At 53.8% G+C, this 21,587-nt stretch overlaps 3 protein-coding genes across 5 annotated transcripts in view; 1 reads left to right on the forward strand and 2 right to left on the reverse strand.

The window, feature by feature from the left end:
• Window positions 1-21,587, forward strand: part of Macrod1 (mono-ADP ribosylhydrolase 1) — a 141,660-nt gene that overhangs the window by 28,724 nt on the left and 91,349 nt on the right. The window lies entirely within an intron of this gene.
• Window positions 1,242-19,956, reverse strand: Flrt1 (fibronectin leucine rich transmembrane protein 1). Of its 2 annotated transcripts, XR_012910655.1 has the most exons (3): window positions 19,118-19,956; window positions 5,220-10,815; window positions 1,242-3,560 (listed from the first exon to the last, which is right to left on the reverse strand). XR_012910655.1 is itself a non-coding variant. In XM_075973360.1 (2 exons), the coding sequence occupies exon 2, from the start codon at window positions 10,764-10,766 to the stop codon at window positions 8,742-8,744; it is 2,025 nt and encodes a 674-aa protein (XP_075829475.1). In that variant the 5' UTR covers window positions 10,767-10,815; window positions 19,118-19,956; the 3' UTR covers window positions 1,242-8,741. The 2 variants fall into 2 exon arrangements, 1 of the variants encoding a protein (XP_075829475.1); XM_075973360.1 differs by having other exon boundaries at window positions 1,242-10,815.
• Window positions 20,664-21,587, reverse strand: part of LOC142850660 (uncharacterized) — a 79,566-nt gene continuing 78,642 nt past the window's right edge. Inside the window, exon 4 of the mRNA XM_075974593.1 lies at window positions 20,664-21,217. Coding sequence (XP_075830708.1) covers window positions 20,946-21,217 — 272 coding nt within the window. The 3' untranslated portion in view covers window positions 20,664-20,945. The remainder of the gene's footprint in view (window positions 21,218-21,587) is intronic.

The raw sequence follows: 21,587 nt of genomic DNA on the forward strand, positions 1-21,587 counted from the left end.
CCCAGCCCCGGCCAGGGCACCCATCCTCACTCCTGGAGAAGCCTCACCATACTGCTTCTAGGCAGGGAACACTGCTTCCCCAGGCCCAGCACACAGTAGGCACTCAATAACTGTCTTTTGGCTGACTGGCTGGCCAGCCATTTTCTAGAAAGCCCCCACAGCAGCCTCAGGAGAGAAGGAGGGCACAGCCTTTTTGAACCCCAAGCATCTCTTGAGAAGTCAGAACCCGTCCGCTTTGCTCTTGTCCCGAATGGCCATCTTGAGTACTGTCCTGTGCATTGGCCCTCTTGATCCGTCCTTGCCCCAGCATTATGGGTAGTGGTGTCTAAGGGGTGGGAGATGGGGGTGGGCTGGAGTGCTCAAGGTCACCCCTGCAGGGGGCACCAGCCAACAAGGCCCGTGGAGAAAGAACTGCTTCCTTGGAATGTAGGGGAAACTCATTAACCCCACTGAGATGCAAGAGCAGATCTAAGCAGAAGTAATGAGTTCTTGCTTTATCTTAAATTTAGCAGGAATTCCTGTTTTTCTCATGAAAATAATTTTTTTCTCTCTCCCACCCAGGGGTGCGAGATACACTGTTGAGGTCCCTGGAGTTGTGGATGTGGTGGGTGCCTGTCAGGAACAAGGGGCACCTGGAGGGGAAGAACCCTGGGGTTGTGGAACAAGCACATCCCCAAATGCCAGGACAGTTCTGCTCTTATCTGGGTGTCCACATGGTTGCCGGAGCCTCTTAGCGGATAATCCTCAGCTTTTATTAGTAACTCTCCAAGTGAAGACCCTCTGCCCGTCTGCATGCGGCACCGGGCCGCCCCGCTTGGCTGACTTAAAAAGCTTCAGGTGCAGCTGGTCTCCCTGCTCCAAGCCCCCTTTCTTGCTCATCACAGAATCTTTTAAGAGGTTTTGTTTCTCAAGGAGTCCAGGCTATCCTCATATTCACTAAGTGTCCACCAACAGCCTTGAACTCCTGACCTTCCTGCTTCCACTTCCCAAGTGCTGGGACCTCGGTGTGCCACCGTACCTGGCTCTGCAGTGGACACTCAATGTTGGCTTCTGTCCGGGAAACTTGTTAAGCCCAGAGTCTCTATCCTATCTGGCTGCTACTCTGTGCCAATGGACCCCAACAGCAGAGCCCACCCCACCCCCACCCAAGGCCTAGGACTGCTCAGGAGGAACATTCCAGACACCTGGCTCCTGTTGTGCTGGCCTGTGGAGCCCTGAGTCAGCAGCCGAGATGACTGTAAAAGTTAAATTTTTCTATTTATTTCAAGAAAGGACAAGGCAGGTGGACTTGGACATTTTATATGAAACAGACAAACAGAAAATAGGACCAAGTAGTTAGTCACATTCGTCTCAACATTGAAGTTCAAGGCACCTACATTAAAGGAGGCCAAAGGGCGGTTTGGAGTGCACTTTGGTTTGTGTTGTCGTCGTGGTGGTCGTGTGTTTGTGTCATTGTTTTCTGGAAAACCCCTGTCTGGTGGTAGAGAAGCAGGTGAGCCATGAGGCTGAGCATACCCAGGCCTCCCAGGGACCAGGGCTTCATCTGCCTGCCAGTTCCCAGACTGCAGCCACCACAGCAGGGGCGTTGCTATCAGTCAGACCCCCGAGACCGCTTTGCCCTTCAGAGAAAAAGAAAAGAGAGAGGAGCGAGCAGCCACGGTGCCCCAGGGTGCTAAGTCTGTAATGGGGCAGGCCACGGGCTTGGGAAATTGGTGGTTCAGAGGCCTGCCTCGCTCCAATGGGCTGGCAGGCACCTCACCTTCTGTAGGGAAGAGCCCATCCATTCCCCAGAGGCTGGCCAGGGTCCACTCAGAACCGGGACCAGTTATACTTCCCAATATCTGTTCTAGTTTACTTGGCAACACCAGCAAGCACTCTTTGCTCACGAGGATGCCACTGGGAGGATGGCCCTGCCAAAACCTTCACTCTGCAGCCTTTACATAGGAATGGGGTCCTTTGAGGCAACCTGGGCCTTTGGGATCCCTGCTCACACCTGCTGGTGTCCCTAGCCAACACAAGCACAGCTCTCCAGAGCCTGGTTGGTTGCCTCCCAGCTTTTAGTACTCTCTCCCCCTTTTCCTCTCAGATGACAACCGCCAGCAGTGGGCCCGTGGTTTCCCTCCCCCCAGCCTCTGGGGGGGTGGGGGCTGGCCTGGAAGACTACCAGGGCCTCATTCTTACAATATACCCTGCATGGCCAAGTGGCTTAGTGGTTGCGGCCGTTTTCAGGTTTGTCATGCTGGGCTGGGGGGAATACCTAAGGCTATTTTGGGGTTTGGTGTGGCCATGTTGTGCCCACAACCTTCAAAGATGGAACTGGTTACCAGAGGGGTCTGCTGGAGGACCTGTTACCTTGCCTTCCATCCAAGGCAGGGTGAGAGGTTTGGAACCATGGGCCCTTGGGAGAATGAGCAGCGGCAGCCTGGGCCTGCTGCGGCTTTGATTGTCGGTTCGTGTCGCGCTTGTTTTCTGTCTTGAAGAGAAAGTCTGATTAGTTCCTCCAGGCGGGTGGCTGGGGTGCGGGGAGTCTCTGCAGGGGTGGCAGGCAAGGCAGGCTGTTGCCTTGGATCTTGTTTCTTCTCCCACCCCCCGGGTCTCTAGTTCTCTGCCAATCCCCCTCAGCCACTGATGCAAATCTTGGAGAAGGGAAACTGAGTCACCCATTCAGGCTGTGGTTGCTGCCAGATCTCACTGAATCTTCATTTCCCATCTGCTGGAGATGCACCAATTCTGAAGCCAAGTGGGATGGGAAGCCTCTGGGAGGAGCTGCCCAGGTGAGCCAGGTCCCCTGCTGGTCCTCAGTGACCCCAGGTATGGGCAGGTAGGAGAAGGGAGCCGCTGATGCCTTGACTATGATGGCTGAGAGATCTTGGGAGTGGGGCTGTATGAAGCGGGGGGCTGATCCAGCCACCCAACAGGCACACTGCCCGCCAGATACCCACATTTCTTTCCTGGTACAAGCTGGACAATTCAGGAGCAAGGAATTTTGACAGTGGTTTCAGAGAACCCAGGGTGGCTTCCAGAAGTAGGAACAGCCCCAGGCTAGAGAGTTACCCGCACACAGGTCAGGGGAGACATGAAGAAAGCTGGTGCCCTTCCCCCGTGTGGCACGCCCTGCAAACCCCAGTATGATGAGAAAATGGGAGTGACCCCAGGGATGATGAAATTCTCAGAATCAGAGAAAAAATACATTAAAATCTGAAAGAGGTAGAGGCAGGAGGATCACAAATCCATGGTCATTCTCAGCTACATAGAGGGTTTGAGGCCAATCTAGGCTACATGAGATCCTGTCCCCCCCCCAAAAAAAAAAGAAAATCAAAGGAGGTAGTGTTGGAGGATCAGAGGTTCAGTGCCAGGCTCAAAACATCGTGGTGGGGATAGGGTGGAGAAAAAGAAAAAAGCCTGAAATCTAGGAAGAGAGGAAAAGGACTCTTTTTGTCAGTTGTTCTTAAAGAATAAATGTGGATATTTCATACAAATAGCTGGAGCACTTCAAAAGAATCAGCAAATGCCTAAAACATGGTGCGTGTTCGAACAGAGCCCCAGGCACCGTCAGCCAGCTGTGATGGATGGACAGGCTGGCAGTGTGGAGACTATGGGTTACTCTGGGTGTGGGGCAGCTGGGCTCCAGGGAACAAGTCCAAGGACATCCTGGGGCTTGGAGTACTGAGCCCAGCATGTGTCCTGTCACCCTGCCTCCCCACCCCACCACCTGAGCACAGACTGGGGAAAGGTGTCTGTGTATGTCCTGTCCTGGGGGTTGTCAGGCTGGAAAGTGGATCATCACATCCTCTGATAATGCCTGGCTGCCTCATGGGACAGAGCTCACTGGCTGCTTCCTCTGCTGGGCCCGTTTGTCTCCCCTGGCCTTCAGTTTTCTCTTTATAGCTGGCCTCACTCTTTGGCCCCAAAGAGCAGCGGGTCCCTAGCATAAGGATGCAGGACATCTTCTGGCTCCAAGTCTTAGTCTCTACATGATGGCACAGGCTGCTTCCTCTGATCCAGATGTGGCTTGCCATCTCTCAAGGCAGACTGACCCTAGTAGACAGGATCAGAGTCTGCCCAGGGACTGGTACAGTTGCTGAATGACCTGTCCCAGCAACATGACTCTGCTTGTCCTGGTGGCCCTGGCGAGAGCTCTCCAACCCAAGCAGTCCTTAGAGATGCCAGCTCCTCAGGATTCTGGGCAGGAACAACTGCTACCCTTCCCATTCAGGCCCAGAAAATGCCTGCTGTGTGGGCAGCCACTTGGGGCAGGTTCGTAACCCACAAAAAATCCCCCTTTCCCTTCACCCCCAAGGAGTTTAATCTCTTCTAATCAATTTAGCAGACTCGCTTGGTTGTAAACGGTAATGATTTGCATTTTTGAGCCTTTTTATCCTCCTTACAAAAAAAAAAAAATACCTCCTCTCTCTGCTCTCTGGAAAGCCTGTGAATTGCTTGTTAGTGCTCACCCTGGCACCCATCCAGCCTCGGCATCAGCTGCTGTCACCTGCGCCACTGTCTGAGTATGGAACGTGGCTCACGGAAGGCCTTGCAGCCCTGACCCTGCCTGTGACATGTCATCTGGGTCTTGGGGGACACAGGCCGCCATGCTCACTGGAGCCCTTCCCTGCTGCCTCTGCACGGCTCCCCAGCTGCTGCATCCAATTTTCCTTGTTGTATTTTTCATAAGGAAGAGGCTCTGAGGCCCCGGCCTCCTCCCTCGTGTGTTCAGCAGAAAGCAGATGTCTGAAGAAGGCTAGCTTTGGGACTTGAACTGCCACTTGTGGGGGGCTGGGTGGGAAGGGTTCCGAGTATGGCTCTTTCCTTACTCCCCTTGCCAGCAGCAACGAAGGGAGGAAGTTCAGGCTAGGAGGCCATTCCAGACACACTGCCCATCCCTTCTGTAGTCCACACTGGTCCTTGCTACCCAGCAGCAGTTCCCCCATGGCCTCAAGGCCATTAGAACCTTCCAGACTCTACATGGAGGGGTTGCTCTTGCAGGGCCTTCGCGAAGCAAGTGACCCCAGTCACCCTCATTTTAAAGAGGGAAGGCAGAAGCATCACATTTGCATAACAGGATCCTGGCTTCCTTGCTGGGGCTGAGCTGAGCAGCTAGCCTACTAGAAACCCTGGGAAGGAGGTCCTGAGAGACCTCATGCCCACTGAGGAGGAGAGGCATGGCTGCATGGAACAGGGGTGGGCTTCTGGCTCCAGGAAGGGAAGGCAGGAAGGACTCCCAGGTTATCAGCATCGCCCAGGGTAAGGAAGGGGTACTGTCCCAGCATCTGCTCCCCAAGGCAGGATCTCCCACACAGGGCCACAGCATGGCTCCAATTTAAGGAGGCGGGCCAGGGGGCAGCCTTTCAGGGAAGATGGAGGCTTCCTCAGGAAGAGGATGCAGATGAGGGAAGAAAGGGATCTTTTGATTCACGTCATGTCTGTGGAATTGAGTATGACTAATTAATAGATTTTATTCTTAGTAATCTCTTAAGCATTCCATACGTTGGGCCCCACGCCTGAGCTGAGCCTACCAGAAACTTCATTCGCAAAATGCAAATGCCTATGGTCCTGCTGCCTCTCCTTCCTTGCCTTTTCTTCCCCATTTTTTTTTTAAAGAGGAAATTTAAAGTAAAATCGCCGTGTAATAGAAAAAGAGATTCCAATCGCTGCATCTAGTTACCACGAAGGGTAAACCACTTAACCAAAGAAGTGTCGCTGGCTTTTTTTTTTTTTAATTTAAACTTGCCTTAAATGCCACAGAATACACTCCTCAGGGCTGAGGCCACTGAGGTGGTTCCGGCTGGTTAGAGACTGAGGGTGAGGCTGGCCCTCCACAGACCCCTGTGGAAATGTCAGCTGCACCGAGACAGGATCTCAACTTCTACTGTAACATGAGGCCAGAAGCCAGGTTCTCTGTCTGCTTTGGGAAAGTAGGACAAAGGTCACACTTGGGATGCTGGGCAGTGGGGTTCTGGGGATCTAGCTCAGTGGCAGAGTGCTTGCTTTGCATGACTAGGTGCAGGACGCAATCGCTAGGACTCCCCCATCCCCAACACACACAGAATAAAGGGTACCGGGAAAATGTTAAACACAAAAGGGCAGAAATGACATAGGGAAGGCTCTCAGGGGCTGCAGGGCCATGGCTGGGCAGTGCGCACCCTGACCAGCATTTAGTGCTCCTTAGGGGGCAATGCGTGGACTCTCCAGCTGCGTGTAATATCCACTGAGCTCCACCCAAGCTTTGACATTGTGCCTGTGTCTGCCAAGGCCCGTCGGTCAGGCTTATCAGTGCAGTGGGGGAAGAAATTTACCACAGTCCAAGCAGCTCTAGCATTTGGCCCACAAGTTCCTGAATCTCCAGGTAGGGCCTTCCAGGCAGTTCCCAGGGTCTAGGTCACCTGCCATTCCTAAGAGTTTTCCTGGCCACCAGAGAAAGTGATCAGATCCTTCTGGGGCAGGGAATAGATAATAAGGGGAACATGGATGAGTCGAGAGGACAGGGCAGATTACAGGTGCAAGGTAGGTGTGGGGATCTGGGGTTTTACTTCCCTGGGGCCCTGAAGAAGGCTGGCACAGTGCCCTTGATGCCTGCCCAGCATCTGGACTCTCCTTCACATAGCTGTTCCTCACAGATGGGTCTCCTCCATGCCTGCCTAAGCTTCCAGAACTAGGGTGTTATTAGGGTCATTGGGGACAGCTGAGCTCCAGGACGCACATTTATACAGACCTGAATCTGAGGCTCCCTTGACCTCATTATGTGGGAAAATGACTTGGGATGAAGAGAGAAGAGAGGTCTCCTTTGGAATGATCCATGTTCACACCCCTTGGCCACACCCTGGGGCTGGTGGGCTGGGGTCTCCATTTGGTATGATGACCCCTTGGGTTCTGATTAGGAGCCTGTACTGTACCCCTTTCCACTACTCTGGAGCACCTGCTGGGTCCATTTCTTTCAATCTCATCTCTTCACTGAAGGACCAGTTGGCTCTTTAATGTCCAGCAAGAGAATGGCCCCCCAGGTACACTTCGGGCAGCTGCCTGGCCGCTTCTTCCTGCCTTTGCTTTGAACAGAGTGGCAGAGGTCTTTGGCAGAGGTCTTTTGAAAACACCACTATCAGGAGCTGGACCCCTTCTCATCCGCTGCCCTCGGACCAGTGTCTTCCTTTGATGACTTTTTTTCTCCAGTGCAGGGCAAAGCAACACATTGACAGATGGTGACCCGGGCTCCCCGAGTATAGGACGAAGCAGACATCAGAACCGCAGGCCCCGCTCTTTCCTCCTTTCTGGATTTGCTGTCATTATTTTATCATCGTTTTAATCTCATGGCTCACCACACTGTGGTGTCCGTTGATAAATGATAACGGCATTTATTCCACAGGGGGGGAATAAAATCTGAGCTCTTCCCAGGGCCCCGGTCAGTACCCTTCTAGAGGTTGATGCATTTTACAAAGAAATCTGATTTTTTTCCCTCTTGAGAACAGAGCCCCTGGTGTGGGCATGGCTGAGATGTGTGTGTGTGTGTGTGTGTGTGTGTGTGTCTCCAAGGGACTTTCTGAAATTTTTTTTTCTTTTTTCTGGGCTTTGTTTGAGCAGCCATGGAAACCAATAGGTCTAGCCAGCTGATGTGTGTGTGACACATATATTTATAAACAGTCCCTGCACTAATTACCTGTCCCAGGAGAAAGAGTAAACACTATTGTGGGGACAGGATCTATGGGGAAGGATCAAGGAAAGCTTTTCTCCATAGCAGGAAGGAAAGTGGCCTGGCTCTGGGCAGGGTGAAACAGGATGGACTCCAGAGCATCCTCAGCCAATTCTTCCTAACTCCACTGGGATGCTGATACCAATGCCTCTAAGAAACAGCAATCCCTCCACCCGGGCTGAGGCCCTCCCCTCCACCTCACTCTCATCCCACACATGGTTTACTTACTGAATGGTTTCTAGGAGAAAGCAAACTTTTTGCAATTCTATCATCTGAGGAAATGTCAAGGACTGACCCAAAGGTGCTGGGAGGACAGACACGCAGCTCTATCTACCCATCTGTACTGAGACACGTGACATGGCAACAGGCGGGCAGACAGACGCACCTCCACGTGGCAGGGAAAGCTATGGCTTTCCTCAGAGCTTCTACGGAGTTCGGTGAATGGAACCGAAGTGCTCGGCATTGGAAGGAAAAGTTTGACTGTTTTTTTCTTTTAATTGACTATGGTATTGTTCGAAGAATACCATGGAGGACGCCATATTCCTGCAGATCTGGAAAGAAAAGAGCATGGAAAGAGCCAGGGAAGAGATGTCAGGACAGTAGCTCCGTAGCAAAGTCTTCTTCCCCGGGCTCCTTTGTGAAAAACCCCAAAACCTTTCATTGAGCTGTCAGTGTGAGCAGCCGGCAGGGGTGCGTGGGGGGCTCCATGCCATCCCGTCCATCTGTCACCTGATGCTCTCTGATGGCCCTGAATGGAGCTTGAGGTGTACACGAATGTTGTACAGGTAGTATCACTCTGGTTCAGGGGGGGAAAAAGTCCCAATCCAACCCTTCACGCTCATGATCTGGTATAAATTAGGAATTATGTCTCCAACAATGTTGAATTTCCCTCCTGCTTTCTATGTGTTTAATTTTTTTTTAATCCCACTATTGTGTTCACCAACCCTCCCCAAACTTTGCTTTCTGCTGGGAAAGTCACTGTGGAGTTTCTCTTCCTGGCTCCTGGTATTGCAGCGGGCTAGACAGAGCCACGTGAGCACACCGGGGGTGGCCGGCTTCATGTGTAGGAGTAGTCCACATCAGGGATGCCGCCATCCCGGTAGCCTCGTGTGGTGCCGTAGCCAATAGTGTGGGCGCCCTTGCAGAGGCTGCTGCCATTGGAGGGGAAGATGGTGTGCACCACGTACTCCTCTTTGGAGCGGTACGGGTTGATGGGTAGCATCTGCAGTCCTGGGCCTCGGATTTCCAAAATGGAGTTATCTTTCTTGGTCCCTGACTCCATGTAGTCATCCTTTTTCCTGTTGCCCCTGTTGTAGACCCTCTCTCGGGTCAGCAGCTCACCAGCCCGGTGCACATACCAGCAGATGGCCCCAAGGACCAGGAAGAGAAAGACGAGAGCTACGGCACCACCAATGATGCCAGCCAGGGGCAGCCCTGCCATAGGGCCAGCATTCTGTTCCTGATTGAGTGTGGTGGTAGGGCCGTAGCTATCAGCCGTCTCTGCCTTGGCACACACAGGTGTCTCATCAGCCACATAGGTGTTGCCAGTTTCCATGGTGACCATGCAGATGATGTAGGTGGATTTGGGCTCCAGGGCCGTCAGCAAGTATTCTGTCTTGTCCCCCTGCACCAGGGTCTCTGTGATAGAACCCACAGCTGGGCTATGGCCCAGACGCAGCCAACTGAGCCGGAAAGAGGAGGCAGGTAGCATGGCCTTCCATGTGATTCGGATGGAGTCTGCTGTCAGTGGCTTCACCTGGATGACCAATGTCTTGGCACCATCACCGGTGCCCATGGGGTAGTCAATGTTGGAGTCAGGGAGGCGCAGTCCTGGCCTCTTGGCCTTGAGAGTAAACAGAGAGCCCTGGGGCGTGGTGACAGCGGCTTGGTTGCTGGCTGTGGTCTTGGCAGCTGCATTGGCTGCACTTCCCTGTGACCCCGCCTCAAAGCACTCGTCCATCTCGCTGGTGATGTCTTTGATGGCCATGCCCCGGACCTTCTCAGGGCCCTGGCACATGAGGCCCCGCACATTGACCACTGCAGCCCGTGCCTTCACCCAGTCCCGAAGCCACATGAGGTTACAGCCACAGAACCAGGGGTTGTTCCTGAGAAGCAGCTGTGCCAGGTTCCCCAGGTCATCAAACAGGCCTCGAGGCAGTGTGGTGAGATTGTTATTGGACAAGTCCAACCTCTCCAGCTCCCTCATCTTGGCCAGCGTATTGTAGGGGATGTGGCTGATGGCATTGTCCTGCAAGTAGAGCTTCTGCAGGTGGGCACTAGGCAGGTTGAGGGGCGGGGCAGCCAGCGAGTTGCGCACTAGTGACAGCTCTGTGAGGTTCTGCAGGCGGCTGAAGGTGTCGTCAGCAATGCGCTGGTTGGCCAGCAGGTTGCCATCCAGAACTAGGCGCCGCAGGCTGTTGAGACCCTTGAACGCATGCAGTGGGATGGTGGAGATGCGGTTGTCATCCAGCCGCAGCTCTTCCAGCGTGTGCGGCAGCCCCGATGGGATGCTGCTTAGGTGGTTCCGGCTCAGGAAAAGTAGCTTGAGCTGCTTGCTGTCGGCGAAAGCGTCCTCCTCGATGCTCACGGTGGAAACAGAGTTGTCATCCAGGTGCAGCTTCTCCAGCAGTGGGATGCGAGCCAATGAGTCCCTGGCAATGGTGCGCACATTGTTGTCCTGTAGATGTAGCTCTCGAAGGGAGCGGGGCAGGTTGATGGGGAATTCATCCAGGTCGTTCTCATACAGGTAGATGACCTGCACTTTGACCTTGGTCTTGAGGTCCTGAGGGATGCCTGCATTGTTGATCTGGTTGTTCTGTAGGTAGAGGGTGGTGGCATCATCAGGGATGTCTGAGGGGATGGACGTGAGTCCCCGGTCGTTGCAGTAGATGAAGCCATTGTCACAGCGGCACACTGATGGGCAGGTGGTGCTATCGATGACCTCCGTGAGGAATGCAATGAGCCCATAGCAGAGAAACAGCCAGTCCCGCAGGTCCATGGTGGCCGTGGTCATCACAACAGTGGCTGTGATGGTGGCAGCAGGTGTGGTGGTAGTGGTGGCAGTAGGGTGTGCCACCACCATGGTGGACAGCTGGTGGAGGTCTGACCCACCTAACCTGGAGCCTCAATACCTGCAAGGAGCACAAGATAGGTGTGCTGAGTGTGAGACAGAGACAGGGCCCAGGGAATCATCAGAGGTGGGCCTTGCAGGGCTGAGGCCAGGCAATTTTATGCCAACCTGGAGACAGGTAAGCTCCCTGGTCAGGATGACTAATGACTGATGTTCCCTGTGACTCTCATCAGGAGGGTCTGGTCCTTGGGAGGAGCCAACACCCTAGGGCATTTAGTGTGTGCTGCTACAGCCTGGGCTGTGACCTCACCCTTTAAAGGTCACAGAAATGGGGCTGGCCAGTGGGATGGATTTCCATCAGGACTGGGACAGACCTAATTCTGGCATGGACTCAGGGTCTGAAGGAAAAGCTTGTTTCTGGGAGGCTGTCAGCTCAAGAGGCGTGTCGCCAGAACCTCCAGGAAAGACGCAGCCAGCGGTGTCACTGGTGGGCAGCGGAGAACACTGAGCTCATTGCTGGGTGGTGAAACACCACGTCCTGTTTGTCAGCCATGTGTTTCAGACCCAGAAGAATGAGGTGTCAACAGATCTGATCCTGGCTCCGAGTCCTGTGCTTTCCAGGGGAACTATTCCATACCTCCTAGTCTCTCCCCAGCTGAAATAACAGGGCACACACACGTGCACACGCACACGTACACTTACACATCAGCTTTCTTGATTTAAAGAAATGAGACAAATAAAGGAGGGAGACGTTGTCAGCACGCTGAGGAAATTTTTCTGCAAGGTGTAATTTCAGTTTTCGCAAATAGAAAAATTGCAGCATAGAGTTTTCTCATTATTTTACTGTTCACAGTGGTAAAAAATCAATTAAAGAGAAATTATCTTTCCATCTCAGTGAAAAAGGGTGTCTTCATACAGCCAGAAAAGGTCTGCAGTAAGACTCAGGGTCAAGGAGGCTCCCGGGGCAGAATGTGATGGCTTCTCAAACCTGATCTGAGGGCCTGGCCTGGGAGGACAGCTCTGGAGTGCGGAGCAGTGTCCAGTGGGGACCTCGCCAGGATGCTCCAGGAACCAGATGGCTCCATTTCTCTCACACACACCACACCCTCCCCTTACGCGTCCCTCTCTGCTCCTGGCAGCCTCTCTCTATCCAGGGAGCTCCTCCTCACTCTTCAGGACACACAGACACACTCCAGCCTTTCCTGGGTCCCCCAGGTGGCCTCTGCCCTGTCCATTCACACACGTACCACTGTCCAGTCCACCCGACTTCCTGCTCACCCACCCACCCTGCCTGGCCCATCTGCCCTGCTTCCACAGCTCCTCAGGTTTTGGGCTTCCTTGTACACTGTGCCCTCCACCACTGCAGTGGCTGCCCAAGCCAGGTAGCAGGCCCTATGACATTCTGCATTGTGTCCCTCTCCCTCTGAAGCAGCTGGATCCACCCTGCTGCCCCAAGACATACTTCCCTCCTCCCAGAATGGATCCTCAGAGACACATGCTGCCTACACTTCCTACAGGTCACCTCATCAAGAAACCCAGAATATGTCTTCTCTCTGCTCAGTGTTTACCGACTCATCACCAATTAGCATGTGCTTTATTTTAGGGCTTTTGGGGTACCATACCCATTAGGGTCTAGCCTAGTAGTTGGTAAACAACAGGCCCTTATCCAGCATTTCTACAAAGAAATTGGTACTGGCCCCTTCTGAAGGCACAGCTCTGCTGGCAGGAGGCTGTGGAATCCAGATGTGCTCCCAGGCCTAGAATCTCACTGCATGGCTCCCACGCTCCACTGAGACCGAGGCCCAGCCAGCCTGGGCATTACTATGGGCTGGGGCTGAGGGCTCTCTTGTCCTCACCAGATTCCTGTTGCTCTGTGTGTGGTATGACATCCCAAGTTGCTCCAGGCCTGGCCAAATCCTCTTGCCAATCATCACCTTGGGATCCAAAGCTAAAGACAGCATGCACACCCAACAGAGCCAGACCCGTCTGTATTCACAGGCAGCCTGCACAGCACATCCTCAGTGTGCTCCCGTGCCTGGCGGTCACATAGAGTCTCTTCTACTTCACAACTTGAAGTACAGAGAGGTGAGGGGTGCAGCCACTCCAAGGTCACAGACACCTAGACCTATAGCTGGACACCTGTGTCATCTTAAAGGAGCCTGAAGGTCCCACCACAAGTCACTGTGTGAACAGGGATGAGAAGTGGGACAGGGCTTCAGCTTGCTCCTAGGCTGCCTCACTTTGTCCCAGGGAGGTGGCCCAGCACCTCTGCCGGAGCCCAAGTTTGGCCAGAAGACATACCTGCTCCTGGCCAGCTGATGAGTTCTGTCGTGAGGGACACAGGCAGCCTCTGCCCTTGCCGTTCTGGGCCAGTGCCCCGGGCAGGGCCAGACTTGTTAAGGCCAAAGCCAAGGCTGCCACCACAGTCTCTGGCGTGGACATCTGTTCTCCTCCCGTTTAGCTCATGGCCACAGTCCCCAGCCTCCCGAGACTCGGCATCATAATAGAGTCTAAATTGCACCTCTCAGAGATGTTTGATGGATAATGGAGCAGCAGTGTGAGGCAGGGACCCAAGGCCTTTCCACCCCCTATCTGCTGCCCATCCATCTTTCCCAAGCGTCCCTGGTCACCCTGCTTCCCCAAGGCCGACTCCAGTCTCAGCCCCAGGAGCTTCAGGAACAGGACAGACCTACCTGGGAGGGAGACAGCAGCCTCTCTAGAGGAGACTTAAACTATTCAGATGCCTGGTGGCCTTTTCATTCCCTTGTTGTGTCTGATAGTTTATGTGGTCATCAAATTAAACCTGGTAAATTGCCCAACTTTTACAGGATCACTGGCTGTCATTGTGGGGATTACACAGACGGTGTGCCATGGGTTACAACCTGCCAGTTCTGTGATACAGACACTTCACTAGAGGGGTGCAAAGAGATGGTTCAGGCTGGTGACCTCCCTTAGCTGGGGGGCTGAGAGGGGCTGTGGGGGGGGGCTGGAGCAGTTGCTGGTTTCTGCCAATGGTCAGAACAGAGTGCAGTGGGCTTGAGTCCCGCCTATACCGCTTCCAGGCAGTGTGATTTAAGTAGGCTGTAAGTCCTCTCTGGACTTCAGCTTCCTTGTCTATGTATGTGACTGACAGTTGCCCTTATGTGAGAATTTAAAGTGATAAGATGAGATTATGTGTGCAGAGAATCCCACGTGCAGAACACCCTTCCTAAGAGCAGCCTGTGTCCCCATTTCCTCCTATACACAGGGATAGCCCCTGTGTTCACCGCCCCTCTGTGCTGCTGCTTCTTGTTTTTTTTTTTTTTTTTTATGTGTGTTGGTGTTTTGCCATAGGTGTCGGGTCCCTTGGAACTGGAGTTACAGACAGTTGTGAACTGCCATGTGGGTGCTAGGAATTGAACCAGGGTCTGTCTGGAAGAACAGTCAGTGCTCTTAACCACTGAGCCATCTCTTCAGCCCCCCTTCTGTGCTTCTTCTTCATGCCCTGTGCTCACTGTGTCTCCTGTGCTTGCACCCCCTTCCAGCCTGGGACAAAGAGCAACCATAGAGAGGGAGAAAGGGTGGGGCTGCAGCTCAGCTTTCAAAACTTCAGGGCCCTTAGCAATCTGGCAGGCTGCATGCACGGTCCCGCTTCCCTAGGTCCTTTGCACATGCACTCTGGTCCCAGTGTGGGCTTGCCTTCAGCCTTACAGACCAGCATGCAGTCTGCCTGCAGGCCTCATCAGCTCTACCGCCTCCTTCTGGAAGCTTTCTCTGACCCTGATCCATCCTCCAGGGTCCAGCTCTGCTTCCACGCTTCCTGGCAGAGGCAGCTGAGCAGCGTCTGTAAACCACTACCAGCTGGGGAAATTCAACTCCTAGCTGTACTTTGTGGCCGTCCAGTGGCTGCACGGATGTGTCCCCAAGTCCTGTGAGGGATACCAACTGAGACCAGGTGCAGGGGCAGCCACAGATCCAGGGCCTAGCATGGACATGCTACAGGGGATGGCAGTTATTTTATGACCTTTGAGGGGACATGTGAAGAGGGGGCACTGAGCTGGCTGGGAAAATATGGAGGAATGGGCAGACCACCCTTGCCTCCTAGCCCAGCTCCTCTTTTTGTTTGTCAATGAAGATAACTCCCTGAAGGGGTGAGGAACATCCTGATGCTGATGATCAGGGAGGGATGGTCTCATTCCCAAGGAGGAAGACCTGTGCTGGAACTAACCCATGCCCTGGGAGAGCCTCCCTGGGTCTGTTTCCTTTGTTATGTGCTGCTGAGGATCCCACTTTTCTGGGAAGCAGGCCTGGCCGGACCTGGGGGAGAAGTCACTCCATGCTGCCCCATGTCCCCAAGTGCGCTTCTCATCTTGGAAGCTGGGCTCAGTGTCTGTTCTGTAACAGCCTCAACCCCCCTTTCCTCCTATTGCTCCCACAGACCTGGGGAGGGGCAGGTGTACTCCTAATGCCAAAGGCCCTGTGGCCACAGCACGGTTTTTCTGGGGACACTGTCTCAGGCCTTGTGGCTGCCATGGAACTTAGTGATCCCATTTTCTATTTAAAGAGGTCATGGCAGGCACTTCCCAAAGCCAGCAAGGGAACATAATGTCATATGCCACAATGCTACTGACCCAAGCCTTGTGCTTCTCCCCACCCCCATTGTTGGGAGCGGGGATGAGGTCCCAGACAGGGCTATTAGAAAGGGGGTGACCTGTGATCATAGCATGCCTGTGGAGAGGGCAATGCATGTACTCATGTGGATATAGGTTTCCTGAAGCTGAATAATGAAGACTGCCCTTGTGAACCCCAAACCTTCCAGTTTCTCCTCCTCCATCATCAACCTGGAGCCGCTGGTGGTATCTTCTCCCCTCCTGGAATTCACTGTGACTTTTCCTAAATCTTCTGAGGCCTCCAGGTCCTTCCAAGGCTGAGCCTGATAATGAGGCAGATTAAGCTAGAAGCAGCATTCAGCTCCACCAGGGAGAAGGCTGAGAGGGCCCCGCCCACAGGGTGCAGTGATTAGCACCTACTACCTTGCTGGGGGTGGCTCTATCTCTGTCAAAAGTTAATAAGCAGTCCCTTGGTGTCTCATCCAGTAGTTGGCAGCTAGCTTAGCTGCAAACAAGCCTGAAGGAGGAGGCCTCAGAATGGAGGCCTCCCAGGCAAGCTCCTCTCCTTAGAAGACTTGCCTTCTCTCAGCTGTGGCCTGTCTAGAGGGGTAGCTTCAGGTCTCAGGGCTTCATCTGAGAAACCGGACCAAGTCTGTTCCCGTGGGTCCTTGTGAGGATGAAACAGGCTACTTTCGGCTTATCTGAGCACGCTTGGTCACAAAGAGATATGGGTCACCACATTAGCCACATTACTTCACTGGTCCAGATGTGAGTTATAGATGAGGCCCAGGAACCTGAAGCTTGTCCAGCAGATGCCATGGGGGCACTTCCTGCATGCCCTGACCCTCTAACACTTTCTCGTCTTAGCTGCGCTGGAGTGCCAGCCAGTCTCACCCATCATCCCAAACAGCTCAGTTCCCAGTCCTTGTCCAGTGGTTGCACTCAGCATCTGTAATGCCCGGAGAGCCGGGGGCGGGGATTCTTTTCAAATCTAAAGTTAATTATTTTTCTAATTTCATGCCGCATGCATTATGTATCAGCCGTTATCACTGGCAGTAATTGCAGACAGGTATGCAAATCCGCCAGAAATGAACTACGAGTTCACCTAAGCACGTGGGCCCTGGGTGGGGCTGGGCATCAAGGATGTCCTCCCTGACTTCAGAGAGAGCGAATTGCTTTAAAAAACAAGGCTTTCAAATCGTGTCTTAGGAGGTTAATTATATTGATAGCAGTGTTCGATATTAAACTATGCAGGCCAGGAAGGGGGAGGGAGACGAAAGGAGACACATGTAATTCTGTTTCTTTCTCTCGCAGCATCTCTTAATGATGGTCCTCCACCTGATACTGCCGCCCGGGTCCCTTTGGAGTAAAGCTGCCTCCACTAAGACTTAATTCCTTTGGGGAGGGGAAAAAAGAAGCAGATTTAATGCCAGTGGGAGGGAGAATGACGAGAAGGGGCCGTGCCAGCAGGGCAAGTGACAGACCTCAAGACCAGGGCTGGGTCCGGGATCTTTGTGGCTGAGCTCAGTGGCTACCTGTAGGAGCCTGGGCCGCTCGAGGGGAAGAGAGGAGGAGGTGTGGAGAAAGTACTGACCAGGAGGAATCCCAGGCAGGCATGGAGGCTGCGGCCTCTCAGGAGCAGGGGATCAATCGACCTTGCTCGGAATGAGGGTTTCTAATTGTGACCTCCGGTTTCCTGGGCATCCATTACGTTCTGGCTCTTCCCACTAAACCTAAACTTCTGCTTCTCAGGTGTGGTCTATCCTGTCCCCCACAATGAGCCTGGCCCAGAGAGGCTGTGTAAACATCTTTTGTATCTGTATGTATGTGAGGGCCAGAGGCTGCCATGGGATGTATTTATTACTCTCCACCTTATCTTTTGAGACGGGTCTCACAGAATTCAGAGCTCACTGACTGGCTAGGCTGGCTGCTCAGGGATCTCCAGAGAGCCACCTGTCTCTGGCCCCACCTCCAGCACACATGCACCACCATGCCTGTCTTTTATGTGGGCACTGGGATCTAATGCCCAGGTCCTTGTACCTTATGCAGCAGGCACTTTACTGGTGGAGCCATCTCCCTACCCACATCTTGAATAAGCGAGGCAGGCTCTAGAATCTGTAGCCCAGAACTAGGCAGCTGGAAAAAAGAGGAGGTGGAACCTTCTCATCAGCATCAGAGGCCATGGTGACCTGGTGTTCTCGTTATAGCAGTCCCGAGAGACAAAAAGTCCTGTTTCAACTATGAAGAGCTGGCCACCCACCCGGGCCTCAGAGCTCCTCAAATTCAGCTGCTCTGGAGAAGCAGGCCCAAGAAGACCTGGCTGTGCCCCAACTTGGTGGCCAGCTTGGCACTGTCCAGTGGCAGGCACATCTCCATAAGTGCCCATGCCATGAATGCACCCTGGGAGTGGGAGGAAGAGGACTTGGAGCCCATTTATCTGCTCCTTATAGATGTGCAGGAATAGACCCAGTTACAGCCTTCTAGTAGTCTTTCCTCTGAGGTCTGAACTCTCAAACCCTTCCCCATAGGTTTGTAAGAGCAGGTGATGGGATGTGCCCCAGCTCTGGGCTCTTCTTAAGAGTCCACGGGGTCTCTTAGGAATAGCTAGCCTTGTTTCTTTCCAGCCGGTTATAGCCCATGTGTACACAGGAGAGGCACACTCCAGGAGAGGACCTGCCCTCGTTTATACCACCCTCAGCCCAACCAGGGCACCTCTGCCCCCAAAGCCCAGTGTGTCCCTTTCTGTTTCTCCACCTCTGGGGAAGGCGAGGCTGGATTGCCGCGGGAGGTGGTTGCTGTTCCCCTCTGGCTTGGCCTGGCCCCAGGAATTATCCCCTAGCTCCTCCTAGGGGCGGAGGGGAAGCTGAAGAGGAGAGGAGAACCATATGCAGGCGGGGCCCAGCTGTGTGCTTGCGGCCCAGCTGCTAGGTTGTCGCGCCTTTATAATAAATAACAGCAAATAGCCCATCCACAGGGCATCCTTCACGCCAGTGGCTAATAACACGGCTATTAATGCCCCCACAGACGGCGTGTGCAGCGCACGGCTCTGACGGATGTCCCAGGCCCTGGCGCAGTCATAAATCAGCCCCTCTCTTGGGGCAGAGTGTGGGAAGTGTCATTTTCCATCTTGGTAATGAATTGGGGCTTCCCTGCCCTGCCCAGGGCGCTGAGGGGTTCTGAGGTTGCTGGGATTACTGTGTGCAGAGGTACTGCCCCTCCCCTCCGCATCCCTGGGAGTCTGGGAGGAGCTAGTCCAGCCAGTCACCTGCTGTGTAGCTGTGGGGCACTCACTTGACCTCTCTGGACTTGTCTCTGCCCTCTAACCAACAAAAGGGATCACTGGAGGCCAGTGAGATGACGCTGGGTAGTGGATCCTGGTCAGCCCTACCGCCATCTCTCTAAGCACAGTGGGGCAGGCCTGGAAGGAAGGGATTTTGGGATTCTTGCTAGTTCAAGACAGCAGGTATCAAGGCTGATGGCCTTGGTCCCCTAAGCTCTTGCCTATCCTATCACTAAGCCTCATGGCCATCCCCTTTGTACAGAGCAGGTGGCCAGCAAGCCTGGCAGGGAGAGGCCCAGGAGGAAGACACCGCTGTGACTCATTCCCAGGTGGCCTCCCGTGCACCTGGATCCCTACCTTCCTGTTGGGGACCTGCAGAGGGCAGGACTCAGTTGTCCCTCCCATGCACTGTGCTCCCTCCTGGTGGAAAAAGACTCTTGTCACCATCTGGGCCACCAGGAAGTCCTGCTGGTCCCCCTGCCACAGGCTCTTACCTCCTCTGCTGCTGTTCCCTGGAGCCACCGGGTCCCAATGGGGTCACTGCTTCACAGTTCCAGGCCACGCTCACATGCCTTGTCCCATGTCACCAACAAACCCAGAACCACAGACGGCACCTCCGGGACAGAGCAGGAACAATGAGGCACACAGAGAATAAGAAGGTCTTGAAGTCTTGCTTATGGTTAGGCTTCAGATGTGGCTGCAGGCCCCAAGTGGCATCTTTGGCACCCCAGGCACAGGCACTGCAGGCTTGGCTCTCTGGAGTGAGAGGTATGTGTTCTGTGTGCACCCCCGGGGACTCCTGAGCAGGGCATGCCCCACAGCCCAGTGCCGGTCCCCGGGGAGTGTGGCCTCTCACGGGCCACCACTTCCACCGCAGCTCTTTGTAACTTTGGTGCTCTGTCCTCAGGCCACACCTCTCCTGAAATGCCTCTGTGGGGCTGTTGCCCCTTTTTTCTTTACCAAGGTTCTTTTTTTTCCCTTTCTTTTTAAATCCCTTTAAGTCACTTGGCAGAATGGCTCAGTGCAGAGAGCGCTCTTGCGTGACAGAGCTGAGAGAGAGCCACTCAGGCTGCATCTGTGGGGGGGTCTATTACCCCTCTGAGGAGTTCAGATTCACCACAGGCTGCAGTCACCTCACCTCGCACTGCTGAGCTGTCAGGCCTGTGTGCCCCCGCTTTGGGAAGACACTTTGAGAGGGGGCTGGTCTGCTTGGCTGCTCCTGCTTGTAGAGAAGCTTCTGGAGTGGGTGAGGCAGAAGGCTGGGTGATTCCTGCTTCAGCCACTGGGTGCAGCTGTCCAGAGTGGGGCCTTTCTCTCCTACTCCCCGCTTCTTCACCTGCCAAAGGCAACACAAGCAATCAAACCAAGGAAATGAAGAGCCCCAGGGACAAGTGCCACAGGCAGCCATGGCCACAGCCTCGCTGTTCTCACCACTTCCCAGTAGCTGGGCTTGTTTGTTTCTTTTTCTTTTTCTCTTTCCGAGATAGCGTTTCTCTGCAAGCGCTCTACAGCTGAGCCACATCCCTAGATCCCCTTCCTTGCACAAATACTACTGTGCTGCACGCCTGGTCAGTGTCTGGGGTCGTTGTTCCCACCACTGATCACGTTTTAAATCCAGGGAATATGCAAAACCCTTCCTTGTAACTGCCTGCAAGGACTGGGTGGAGAAAAATGAAGTTTGGAGGCTTGGCAAGATGACTTAGTGGGTAAAGACATCTAGCACCGAGCCTGAAGACCTGAGTTCAATCCCTGGGAGCCCACATGGTGGAAGGAGAGAACTGATTCTCACAGTTGTTCTCTGACCACACACAGAGGAAATAAATAAACAAATAAGTGAATAATTTAAAGAAAAGCTCCTGGCCTTGCAGAGCCACACTCCAGCCTAGAGCAGCCTCCACTTCCCAGCACAAGCTTAACTAAGTGTCATTTTAAGGCTCCATCTGGGCTATCCTGGCCCTGGCCTCCAGAACAACTCAGCCTCTCTGGCTCACCAGGGGTCCACGACCTCTTGCTTCAACTTCAGCTGTTATGTGTTCTGTGTGCACCCCCGGGGACTCCTGAGCAGGGCATGCCCCACAGCCCAGTGCCGGTCCCCGGGGAGTGTGGCCTCTCACGGGCCACCACTTCCACCGCAGCTCTTTGTAACTTTGGTGCTCTGTCCTCAGGCCACACCTCTCCTGAAATGCCTCTGTGGGGCTGTTGCCCCTTTTTTCTTTACCAAGGTTCTTTTTTTTCCCTTTCTTTTTAAATCCCTTTAAGTCACTTGGCAGAATGGCTCAGTGCAGAGAGCGCTCTTGCGTGACAGAGCTGAGAGAGAGCCACTCAGGCTGCATCTGTGGGGGGGTCTATTACCCCTCTGAGGAGTTCAGATTCACCACAGGCTGCAGTCACCTCACCTCGCACTGCTGAGCTGTCAGGCCTGTGTGCCCCCGCTTTGGGAAGACACTTTGAGAGGGGGCTGGTCTGCTTGGCTGCTCCTGCTTGTAGAGAAGCTTCTGGAGTGGGTGAGGCAGAAGGCTGGGTGATTCCTGCTTCAGCCACTGGGTGCAGCTGTCCAGAGTGGGGCCTTTCTCTCCTACTCCCCGCTTCTTCACCTGCCAAAGGCAACACAAGCAATCAAACCAAGGAAATGAAGAGCCCCAGGGACAAGTGCCACAGGCAGCCATGGCCACAGCCTCGCTGTTCTCACCACTTCCCAGTAGCTGGGCTTGTTTGTTTCTTTTTCTTTTTCTCTTTCCGAGATAGCGTTTCTCTGCAAGCGCTCTACAGCTGAGCCACATCCCTAGATCCCCTTCCTTGCACAAATACTACTGTGCTGCACGCCTGGTCAGTGTCTGGGGTCGTTGTTCCCACCACTGATCACGTTTTAAATCCAGGGAATATGCAAAACCCTTCCTTGTAACTGCCTGCAAGGACTGGGTGGAGAAAAATGAAGTTTGGAGGCTTGGCAAGATGACTTAGTGG

Source organism: Microtus pennsylvanicus, chromosome 5 (genome assembly GCF_037038515.1).
Source record: "Microtus pennsylvanicus isolate mMicPen1 chromosome 5, mMicPen1.hap1, whole genome shotgun sequence".
NCBI classification, from domain to species: domain Eukaryota; kingdom Metazoa; phylum Chordata; class Mammalia; order Rodentia; family Cricetidae; genus Microtus; species Microtus pennsylvanicus.

Bases quoted from the DNA above. Each gene is read 5' to 3' on its own strand.
- Flrt1 (XM_075973360.1), bottom strand. From the start codon at position 10,766: ATGGTGGTGGCACACCCTACTGCCACCACTACCACCACACCTGCTGCC.